General features: G+C 42.3%; 1 protein-coding gene across 1 annotated transcript in view; it reads left to right on the forward strand.

Moving 5' to 3' along the window:
• ryr2a (ryanodine receptor 2a (cardiac)) overlaps positions 1 to 12,790 on the forward strand; it is a 554,599-nt gene that overhangs the window by 301,138 nt on the left and 240,671 nt on the right. The window contains 3 exon segments of the mRNA XM_037691577.1: positions 4,785 to 4,845; positions 11,519 to 11,757; positions 11,842 to 11,923. Coding sequence (XP_037547505.1) covers positions 4,785 to 4,845; positions 11,519 to 11,757; positions 11,842 to 11,923 — 382 coding nt within the window.

Raw genomic sequence — 12,790 nt, forward strand, 5'->3', positions numbered from 1 at the left:
GAGGAACCCAGACCCAGACCAGTGGTCATTCCGTATGTTGAGGGGGTATCAGAGAAACTGAGACGTTTATTTTCTAAACATAACGTCCCAGTGGCTTTTAAACCCCAAAATACATTACGGCAAAGACTGGTTCATCCCAAAGATCCAGTCCCCCGGCACAAACAGAGCAATGTTGTGTTTGCTGTTCAGTGTCAGGAGGGCTGTGATCAGTCTTACATCGGGGAAACTAAACAGCCACTGGCCAAAAGGATGGCCCAGCACAGAAGATCAACATCATCAGGCCAGGACTCTGCGGTCTACACTCATCTCCAGGCCAGCGGTCACTCTTTCAAGGATGAAGATGTTCACATCCTGGACAGAGAGGAACGATGGTTTGAGAGAGGAGTAAAGGAGGCCATCTTTGTGAAAAGAAACCGTCCATCGTTAAACAGGGGTGGAGGCCTCCGTGTTCAATCGTCCATCGTTAAACAGGGGTGGAGGCCTACGTGTTCAATTGTCCCCCTCTTACAAAGCTGTGATTGCTAGTATCACTCAGCCCTCTGTGAATAGTACACAGCCATCAGTGTGCTAATGATCCATTGTTAGGCTGATGGTCCTTCTTGAGCATGTGATCAGCTGGTTTTGGTTGTCAGCAGCAAACTGGTTGATCCACTCTGAGACGGTGCTATTTAAGAGACTGAGCTGAATACAGCACCTCAGACTGAGGAAGTCTCTCGGATGAGAGATGAAACGTTTCTACATTTTTTGTTGTTTTGCTTTGTTTTGTTTTTTTGAATGTCCAGAGGACCAGATTTAACTTTTTTAGATTTTTCTACCTGGATTATTGAGCATGCATCAGGATAAACCAGTAATACTTTGTGTTCATGGTTGTAACTAAGGATCTCAAAATTTTGGCAGTCTCTAATTGTTTCTATAATATTCAATTTTCAATTAATTGATGTCCGATTTGAGTAAAAAAAAAAACATGACTTTTTTTGTTTCCAAGACACATGCACAATATAGGCTGATAGACTAAGGGTTATATATATACATATATATATAAAGACTCACCTTGAATTTTGCATACATTTGCATCTTGTGGTTAATGTGTCACTGCATTTGTAGCTTACCCGGAAAGAAAGAAGTGGATCAATGATAAGAAATGGATGGATGGATGGATGGATGGATGGATGGATGGATGGATGGATGGTAATTGGGTTCACAAGTTTAAATTTATTGTGCATTCAGATCCAAAATATACGTGCAGGTTCTAATATACATTCATGTTTTTATTTTTATTTTTTGTGCCAAAATATCTAAAAGGCCCAAAACATTCTAGTTAGTGATCATGAGTAACTGCTGCTGGTAGTTTGTTTTTGCCCGCACAAAACTTTTCTTTAACAGCACTCAATAGATTGACCACTTAGAACATATGGAACATCTAAAAATGCACTGGATATCCTAAAAAGGAGAATTTTAGATTTCCACAAGTTTTATTGAACTGAAAATGGAGAAAGAAAATGTGGTCAAACAAAAGAAATATTGATCCATTTGCTGATAATGACACATGTTAGGAGGAGTCAAGATGGGGCTTTCAAACTTAGGAACAATGTACCCACTGTCAAGCATGGTGGTGTAGCATCATGCTCTGCATCTGCAAATGAAGCCCCAAACATGGCTCGTTCAGACTCTATGTCCACTACCCCCTTCATGACACACTGTCCTAGAGATGTATAAATTTGCATGGACATGGAGCTCCACCAGAATGTTCCCTGTTCACTCTCACCATGGATTTGGGTTTACTGGGTCGATCTTGACAGCACCAGTGCCACATGACCCAACTCACCACCAGGTGACAAACAGTTGACAAGTCTAAATTTTGGAACAATAAGATGCTAAATATAAGATGGAAATTGGTTGTTGAGAGCTTTGTATGTTAGAAGTAAGATTTTGATTTATATTCTGAATTTAACAGGGAGCCAATGGAGAGCAGATAAAACATTAACAGCATTTTATCACCCTCAAATATACCATTGCATATTTGAGTCAAAAACCTCACTGCCATCTCTCCAAGACATTTCTAAACCTTCTCTGGTATGTCATCAGGTCCTACTGCCTTCCCCTTCTTCATACTTTTCAGAGATTTCCGGACTTCACCCTCACTAATCTTTCTCACTCCCTGGTCCACAGTTTCTATGACCTCTACTCTTCTTTCTCTTTCACTCTTCATTTATTAGCTCTTCATAGTACTTCTTCCATCTTCCTGTCACTCTCTCCTCACTTGTTAGAACATTGCCATTCCTATCTTTAACAAGTCTAACATGCTGATCATCTTTTCCAGCCTGATCCCTCTGTCTCGCCAATCGGTTCAAGTCCTTCTCCTCTTTAGTGTCCAGCCTCCCATACAACTCATCGTACACCTTCCATTTTGCCTTTGCTACTTCCCTCTTTGCTCTACGTCCCATCTCCTTATATTCCTGTCTCCTCTCTTCAGTCCTCTCACTGTCATATTTCTTCTTGGCTAACCTCTTTCTTTGAACGTTGGCCTGCACTTCACTATTCCACCACCAGGTTTACTTATCATCCATTCTCTGTCCAGATGACACACCAAGTACCTTCCTACCTGTTTCTCTAATTACTGTTGCTGTAGTAGCCCAGTCATTTGGAAGCTCTTTCTTACCACCCAGAACCTTTAACAGCTCCTCTTTGAATTTCTCAAAACATTCTTTCTTCTTCATCTTCCATCATTTGGTCTTCTTCTCTGATTTTACTCTTTTTCTCTTCTTCACAACAACAGTCATTCTACACACAGCCATCCAATGCTGTCTGGCCACGCTCTCCCCTGCCACAACCTTACAGTCTCCAATCACCCTCAGGTTTCCTCTTCTACACAGAATGTAGTCGACCTGCATACTCCTTCCTCCACTCTTATAGGTCACTCTATGTTCCTCCCGCTTTTGAAAATATGTGTTGACTACAGTCATTTTCATTTTGTTGGAAAAATCCACCATCATTTGTCCTTCACGGTTCCTTTCAGTAAGAGTACCACTGACTGCAGCTCCTCTCTCCAAGATGGCTGCTAATTGCCACCAGCTGTCGGCCATCCACCTGATGAGGCTTTGCACTACTTAAGGCTGCAGTCGAGCGCTACTCTTCACTGGACCGTTAGCCTTTAAATATCATCCTGTCTCCACTGTCCCGGTCCAGCCCTGGTTCTCTTCAGTCCAGTCCTTTGCCTCTTCGTGCCTTGCCTCCAGCCAGTTGCCGGCTTCCCCAACCCTGCCTGACAAAATTGGCCTCTCATCCCTGGAGCTCTTTTTTTGGATCCAATTCGGTGCTGTTTCACCTCATCCAACCTGTAAGAGAAAACATTTACCAGATTAATATTCCACCTGAACCACACAGCCAAACCCACCTGACCATCTCCTTCCTCCTCAGGTGCTCCAGAGGATCAACTGTACTCTTATCACTATAAATAAAAAACAATGTTATATTTTTGCCATCCTGAGTCTTGTCTTGTTCCGGGTCTCGTACCAATCTGGGTTGCCTGAGTTCTAACACTTTTCTTGACACCAAACTTTCCCACCACTTCCTCATCCCTGCTGTTTCCCTCACCAACATGTCCGTTCAGGTCTGCTCCGATCGCCACTCTTTCCTCCCTGAGAATACTCTCTATCACTTCATCCAGATCTTTCCAAAATGTATCTTTCTCCTCCACATCACGTCCAACCTGTGGAGCATAACCACTGATAATGTTTAGCATCAGACCTTCTACTTCTACCTTCAGACAAATCACCCTATCTGACACTCTTTTCACCTCTACATTCTTTGCCAACTCCTCCTTCAGGACCACCCCTACTCCATTCTCTTTCTATCCACACCATGGTAAAACAGTTTGAACCTGTCTTTAATCAAGTCTTCCGGGTGAGAGATTAAATGTTTCTCACTTAAAGAAACTGGTCCAGATGACATGATTTAACCTTTTTGTTGTTATCTACCTGGATGATTGAGGTTACAAACTTGTAATATAGTTTTGGCAAAAGTGTTTTATGTCAGATGCCCTTCTTGACACAACCCTCACCATTTACCCGGGCTTGGGACTGGCACACTGGCTTGTGCTCCCTAGTGGCTGGTTTTATGAGACAATCATTAATCATTGAAATTTTATGTTGTATATGATTCCATTGTGGATAATAATAAAAATAAAAAAATCAATTAAAGCAACATTCATGGACTTTGATAAGTATGTTTAAACATCTGACTGCATGCATGTTGTGGTGCATTCACTTCTGTTTTGCCTTGCATGTGCTTCATGGGGCCCCCTACTTCAAACAAGATGGAAAATCTAATCAAAATTACGTTTATTAGCCCAATGTCTAATCAAAACTGATTTTTTTTTTAAACAAACTTTTTACTGAACCATGCTGTATGTAGTTTAATGATAAAAATAATGTAGAACGCTATGGTTTTGTGCCACACTGTTAATGTTATGTAAACTTGTATTTTTATTTTTTTCATTTTTTTCCTGCCTAAATAAGTTTTGAAATTTGGGTCAAACTGCCTGTGTTAAATTTAGATACATATATATGATATTAGATGGATGGATGGATGGGTTTTTACTCCACACAGTTAATTTCACCTTTATTTAACCAGGCATAAACAATAAGATCAAATTCTTATTTACAGTGCTGGCCAATTATTTTTGTTGACCGTTAAATGAAAATGAAAAGATTATTGACAGATGACCCAACTACAGAATACCCAGTGTCTTTCCTTTTCCTCATGTTCCCCTCTCTGCCTTTCAGGTAACAATGCTAAATCGATAGTCAACTGTCTGCAGATCTTGGGTCAAAGCCTAGATGCCAGGTAAACTACTTGTATTCACACAATTATTATGGTCTGTAATGGTCACTGCACATTTTTATAATTTGATGGTTTTTTTAGGATCTATTTAAAAAAAACTTTATTGATAATATAAGAAAAGTGTGTGTGTGTGTGTGTGTATATATATCTATATCTATATATATATCTACCATATATATAGCAGCACGGTGGCGCAACTAATAGAGCTGCTGCCTCTCAGCGAGCAGGTCCCTGGTTCAAATCCCGGTCCAGGGGACTTTCTGGGTGGAGTTTGCATGTTCTCTCCGTGCATGCGTCAGTTTTCTCCAGGTACTCCGGTTTCCTCCCACAGACCAAAAACATGCATGTTAGGCTGATTGGTACCTTAAAATTGTCCCTAGGTGTGAGTGAGAGAGTGAATGGTTTTGTCTTGTTTGTCTTTATGTGTCCGTGTGATGGACTTACGACCCGTCCAGGGTGTACCCCGCCCCTCGCACAGTGATTGCCGGACATGGGCACCGGTGACCCCCGTGATCCAAAATGGAAGAAGCGGGTAAAAGATAATGGATGATATATATATATATATATATATATATATATATATATATATATATATAGAGAGAGAGAGAGAGATCAGCAGTTGAAGAAAATTAAATAGCCCAGCTATTTTCAGCTCTGTCAGTAGTTATTGAAATTGTTTTCCCAGAACAACACGATAATTTGTCTTACTGAATACAACGTGACTAAAGCCAAGTTTGCTTCATGATGACCTGAAAATAGCTTCTGATTCCCAATTTCAGATGTGGCAGGTTGTGTAAAGGGCTATTTTACAAAATCGTTGGTATTTGTACCAACATTGGTCAGTTCTAGTTTAAATCTAAAGCACCCTACTTAATCAAACCTGGTCTAAACTCTAATATTCTTGGCAGTGGAGCATGCCTACATATTGTCTACTTTATATTTAAATGGTAATTGTACAGCTACAAAGTACATTGATATTTCTTCATTAATTTTTCTGCTTATTGGTTATTAGCATATAAAGCCGTACCCCACCCCTACCTCGGACTCTCGGACTCTCTGATCACATATCAATGTTTCTGGCTCCTGCTTACCTGCCCTTTGAACAGGGAGGCTGCTGTTAAGGAGGGAGGGGCGCTAGATGTGGAGGAATACTCATCCTCAGTCCTATGTTACATTAGTAAGTGTGCTGGTGACGTCACCACTTTCAGGAATGTAAAGCGCTATCCGAACCAAAAGCCCTGGCTGAATGCAGAGCTTCGCACCCTGCTGAAAGCCAGAGACACTGCCTTCAGGTATAATAATAATAATAATAATGTCATCACAATGTCAGCACTGTATGTTTCCATACAATGGCGAAATTAGTCTCTGCATTTAACCCATCCACCACCAGGTGGTGCAGTATGAGCTGAGGAAGACAAGGTTACAGGTAAATGCTGGTATTAAAAGGGCCAAAGCAGCATATGCACAGAAGATCCAGGGACACTTCTCCTCACAAAACACACAGAACATGTGGAAGGGCATTAAGTGCATAACAGATTATAAAGGCAGAGGTGCACAATACCCTAGGGATCCATCATTGCCTGATGCTCTCAACAGATTCTATGCACACTTTGAGGACCCAAACAGACCACCCAGCACCAGACTCACCTTATCATAGGAAGAAGAGTTCCTCAGCATGACCTAAGAAGAAGTAAGGAGTAATTTCAGGAGGATTAATCCTCACAAGGCAACTGGCCCCGACAACATCCCGGGGAAAGTGCTGAAAGACTGTGCCGATCTAATCTGCGAGGTGCTGGCCGACATATTTAACTCTTCCCTCAACCTGGCAACATTTTCCTCCTGCCTAAAACTACCACCCTTATCCCAGTTCCAAAGAGCTCTACAGTGACTGGTCTGAAGGACTATTGGCCCTCACCCTAATAGTCTCTAAATGCTTTGAAAAAATACCATACCATACTACTTTATTTATAAAGAACTTAAAACAGCGACAAGGCCAACCAAAGTGCTGTACAGACAGAACAACAGGTAACACACAAAGCAATATACAAAATGAGGTAAATCAGAATATAGACATAAAAACGATGCAGATAATGATGACAAACCAGTGTGGAGCATACAGGATCAAAACACAGATCATCTGGTGTTGAAAGCCATCGAATAGTAGTGGGTTTTTAAACGGGACTTGAAAACCGAGAGGGAGGGGGCCTGTCTGACAGGCAGAGGTAACTCGTTCCAAAGTCTAGGTCCTGCTACAGAGAAGGCCCTGTCACCTCTGCGCTTAAGACGAGATCCTGGAACTGTGAGGAGCAACTGGTTCTCTGACCTCAGGGAACGCGGTGGGACATACAGTTGTAGCAGATCAGAGAGATAAAGGGGGGCGAATCTGTTCAGTGATTTGTAGACATACAGGAGTATTTTGAACTGGATTCGGAAGTGAACCGGTAACCAGTGCAGTGAGGCCAGAACTGGTGTAATGTGCTCTGTTTTGCCTGTACTGGTTAAAAATCGGGCTGCTGCATTCTGGACCAGTTGTAGTCGTGCAACGGAGGTCTGACTGATACCAAACAGGAGCGAATTGCAGTAATCAAGCCTAGATTTAATGAATGCATGTATTACTGTCTCCAGATTATTTTTGGACAATATGGGCTTCAGTTTAGACAGCCGCCTCAGTTGGAAGAAACATGATTTAACAATCATGTTTACATGATTGTTAAGTTTCAGGGAAGGGTCCATTATCACGCCCAGATTAGTGACTCTTTGTTTTTCTGACAGGGTTTGAGCGGAAAGGTCGATGCAGTAGTTTGTGATCATGTCGTTGGGAGGGAACAACATGACTTCAGACTTCTTTTCATTGAAACTTGAGAATTTTAAAGCCATCCAGTCCCTGATGTCAGCCAGGCAGTCGAGCAGTAGTTGAATAGAGCATGTACCTGTCATAGCTCTGCTCTCTGTCAGCTCCTCTGTCATGCTGCACACTCAGTAATCACTCAACTCATGTCACCTGTCACCGCTCATTATCCCACAGCTCCACCACCTGGTCCAGTCAGTACTTAAGTTCACTCATTCCTCTCAGTCTGGGCCAGATTCTCTATCCTGTCTCATCAGCAGTAGACTTTCCAGCATTCCATTGATTGACTCATCACGTTCATGACCCTTGCCTAGACCACGACCACGCTTTTGCCTCAGCCCTCGTCTGCTTTTGCCCATCTGATCAGGTACCGACTCATGCTCTTGTTTTTTGACTCTCTTTTTGGATCACGTACTGGATACTTCTGCTGAACAACTGACTTCACGGTATGAACTCTGCCTTTCCCTTCTGACTGTTTTTTTTGGATCACGGATTAAAGGTCAAGCTCATTCTGTATCACGGACTTATCCTTACCCCTGAATCTGATTCCCACAGATTCATTTCCCCAATTAGTCTCTTTCCCCCTGCATCTACTAACCTTTATCTTTTAGTTGCAAGCCTGTTGGACTCCGTTCCAGTGGACCTTAACATCAGTTCTACTTCTACTGGCAGCCCGCCACTACAACACTACCCAATCACGAACTACCAATCAGAAGATCGGAACCAGCCCAGAACCGGACCTACTCCAGAGTTTTACTTTATTTCACAATAAATCTTTTAACCCTCTCAGTGATTGTTGTTGTTGTTTGCGATCCGGCCTCTGGTTCATGACAGTACCATTGTTATCTTAGGGGGAAGTAAATTTGACAGTCATCGGCATAGAAGTGGAAGGGCATGTTGTGTTTCCGGAAAATAGCACCAAGCGGCAGCAGGTATAAAGAGAATAGGAGGGGACACAGGATGGACCCCTGCGGAACCTCCCATTTAAGCTCTGCCTCTGCGGAACTAAAATACTTGATGGAGACAATTCAATTCAGTTTATTTATATAGCGCCAAATCATAAAACAAAGTTGTCTTAGGGCACTTTACAGAAACATTCACATACATAAAAGCCAATTAGTAGTTCTCTATCTAAGGAATCCAGCAGACAAGATGAAGCTTGGCTTTGATGCAGTCTCCCATCCTGAGCAAGCACAGTGGCAACAGTGGAAAGGAAAAACTCCCTTTGAAAAGGAAGAAACCTCCAGCAGAACCAAAAAGACATAAAAGGATCTGTCAGCGAGGTAAGATCTGAACCAACTGAGGGCTGATCCTGTGATGCCCACCCACTGCTCCAACCTAGCAATGAGGATCTCATGGTCGATGGTGTCAAAGGCGGCTGTGAGGTTCAACAGGACAAGCGGCACAGAATCATCAGTATATGCGGATCTGAAGATGTCATTAAAGACCTTCAGCAGGGCAGTTTCAGTGCTGTGGAGAGGTTTAAAGCCAGATTGGAATAACTCTAAGATGGCGTGATCCTCCCGGAAGCACTTCAACTGGGACTCGACTATTTTCTCCAGTAGTTTATAAACAAAAGGGAGTTTGGAGACAGGCCGGTAGTTGGAAATGACTGAGGGGTCAAGGTTTGTTTTTTTCAGGAGATGTTGGATAGCTGCATGTTTAAAAGATATTGGTACCACGCCAGTGGATAAACTACTGTTTACTATATCAAGAATGGATGGACCTAGAGTTGGAAAAACCTCCTTTAGTAGTCGAGGGGGGACCACATCAAAGGGGGAGCCAGAAGGTTTCAAGCTGCACATGACCTGCTCTAGAGAAGATAGAGTGATGGGTTCAAAATGGTCAAATAGAGCTACAGCTTGAGGTGGGATGGATGGGTCATGAGTTGGAGGGGAAATGAGAGCCCGGGTGGTTGCAATTTTTTCCAAAAAGACATGTAAGAAGTTGTCGCACAGCTCAGTCGAGGCTTCCAGAGGTGGTGGTTCAGTGAGATGGAGAACAGAGTTTAGGGTGGAGAAGAGGACACGTGGGTTGCGAGAGTTTGAGGTAATTATATCAGAGAAGTATTTCGATTTAGCAGCTTTAACTGCTTTCTGATAACGGCGCCAACTCTCTTTAAGTATTTGGAAAGAGACCTGTACCCTGTCTTTCCTCCACTTTCGCTCCGCCCTCCTACATTGCTGCCTAACGGCCTTGGTGACGTCACTCAGCCAAGGTTCTGCTCTGAGTTTTGATTTTTTGGTTTTAACAGGTGCAACATGATCCATAGTCTTTAAGCAGACAGAGTTGAACTGGGATGTCAGCTCCTCAGTGGTGGAGAGAAACACTATGGGCTGAATTATCATGTCAGAGTTATAAACATCTGTGAAACATGCGGCAGTGAAGTGGTTAATGGGCCGGGTCCTACGTGTAGCAGGAATGCACGGCTTAGGAGTTAGATGGGGGAGGGTGAACTCAAAGTGGACTGGCATGTGGTCTGAAAAAACATTAGCACCAATAACAAGATTATTAACAGTCACATCATGAGTTAAAACAAGGTCCAGTGTATGTCCACGCTCTTGGGTGGGACCGTTTACATGCTGCCTTAGATTAAATGAGTCCAATAAATCTAAAAAGTCCTTAACCAAGGGCTTCTCAGGACAGCACACGTGCAAATTAAAGTCCCCATTAATGAAAACATGCTCATAATGGTCATGACCCACATCAAAGCTAACATCAACGTGGACCCTCACCACTACCCCCCCCCCCCCAACATAAGAGGATCTGCGGTGGAAGTGGTGTCTAGTTATAAGTACTTGGGTGTGCTCCTGAATGACAACCTCAGCTGGGGCAATAACACCACCAGCCTGATCAAGAAAGACTCTACTTCCTCAGGTGGCTGAGATGAGCTGGTCTGGGAAGCTCAGTTCTCACCTCCTTCTACAGGTGTGCAGTGGAGAGCATCCTGTGCTCCAGCATCAACGTGTGGCATGGAGACTGCACAGCTGCAGAAAGAAAAGCTTTGCAGAAAGTGGTGAAGGGTGCACAGAAGACTGATGGAGTCAGTCTCCCCACCATCACAGACATCTACACCTCCAGATGCAGGAAGAGGGCCACCTGCATCATGAAGGACCCCACTCACCCAACACACACACTTTTTGCCCCGCTCCCCTCAGACAGAAAACTGAGCATTAAGTGCAGAACCACCAGACTGAGGAACAGCTTCTACCCTGAGGCTGTTAGACTCATGAATCTCTAACCAGGAAAATTACTATGAAAAAAATCTTTCATGTTGCTGTGTTCATTGGTACTCATATGCTCACACAGACTCGTTCGTGCTGCTGTCTTGGCACATTTTTTTTGTACTATTAGTGCTTAGTGTATTCTTAGTTTTGTGTATGTAGTATATTCTTAGTTCATGTCTCGGATCTTACTACAGTTTTTCTTTACAATTTGTATTTTTGTTGGATGTAACTGGGACACTATGTACATAGTTTCTTTCCACCTCATGCACCACATGTGATGTGAATGACAATAAAAATCCTTGGATCCTGAATCTGGATAGGATGTGCATTGCCATCAGCACAGAAAGAATGTGAGATTTAATCTCATAGTATTTATTGGTCATCTGGTTAAAAGTCATTTAGATTATTTCGAGTTAAAAATATTTTGAATATCCAACCAATATCTGTCAGGTTTGGTGCTCAAAAAATAACACTGTAATTATTTGACTAAAAGTGTGTGTTGATGTTTTGTAGTACATATGTTGTAATGAAACTGTTGCCTGTACTCACCAGAAAAGGCTATATATTTTCCCATTAGTAAAGTTTCACCTGTATGTACCAGGACAGTGATGAAGACTGGTCTGGAGTCGGTAAAGATGGCTTTGCGAGCATATTTTGACAGTGCAGCTGAGGATCTGGAGAAGACTCAGAAGAATCTAGAGCTCGGTCAGTTCACTCACAGCAGAGAGCAACCACGGGGTGTCACTCAGATCATCAACTACACCACCTTTGCCCTGCTGCCAGTGCTCTCCTACCTGTTTGAACATTTTGGACAGAACATGTTTGGAGAAGACCTCATATGTGCGTATGGGAATGATTTTGACTTTATATATTTTTAATGAAGAAGAATTACCTATTATAATGTTGTTGTCTCTCTTGCTCTAGTGGATGATGTCCAAATTTCCTGCTACAGAATTCTTAACAGCCTCTACTTTCTTGGAACCAACAAAAGCATCTATGTAGAGAGGTCAGTATAAAAAACACTTTTAAATATAAAGTTAATTTAGAATCAGGACCTGATTCTCAAAACATTGTGTTGTATATTTATGTCTGTTAATTAAAAGTCAAAAAGATTCTGTGCATTTTTCTAATTCACAAAATATTTGCAGAGCTCCCAAATGTGCTGCCAAGTAAACAAGTCTCTGTACTGGTTCTGTTTCCCACAAAAATATGAAGCTCTGTGCATTTAGAGAAAATCCCTCTCATATTTATTTCAATAACTATCAGGGCAAAATGTGTCCCATTTCCACTGTTTTAGCTTTTCATTACTCTCATCTGAGAGCTGGTGGTAACTGGATCTCAGGAGAATACACAGATATAGAGGCACAACTTGCTGCACTGCTGTCTTTACAAAAAAGAGCAAAGTCAGCAGAGGTATAATGCACCCTCTCGGTCTGTGATCTGTGTCAGACATTGAGCATGCATCAGGATGTGTCAGACATTGTTGTATCTACAAATAAATTGTCAGAAAGGTGCCCAAAATGTTGTATGTTGTTGCTGTTTTCCAATTACTGTAAACCTGATCACTACAGAACAGGGGTTCCCAATACGTCGATTGCGATCTACTAGTTGATCGTGATCTACCGGTCGATCGCAAAAGTATTATGGATAGATCACATGGCATTAAAAAATATAGACATCAGCCTATCATTCATCTTCACCATGACATTTGTCTCTTGACTGACATACAGGGCAGACAGTCTGAAACTTTGTTTACACAGCGTGAAACTGCAGCCTATCTGCTGCGGTTCAGCTGTTCATTTACAAGACATCAGCCCTCATTCTCTCTGAAACGGAAGGTTTCTGAATCTAGGTCATAGGTTGAGATTAAATG

This window comes from Nematolebias whitei, chromosome 17 (assembly GCF_014905685.2).
Source record: "Nematolebias whitei isolate Nwh7 chromosome 17, NemWhi1, whole genome shotgun sequence".
Classification (NCBI taxonomy): Eukaryota; Metazoa; Chordata; class Actinopteri; order Cyprinodontiformes; family Rivulidae; genus Nematolebias; species Nematolebias whitei.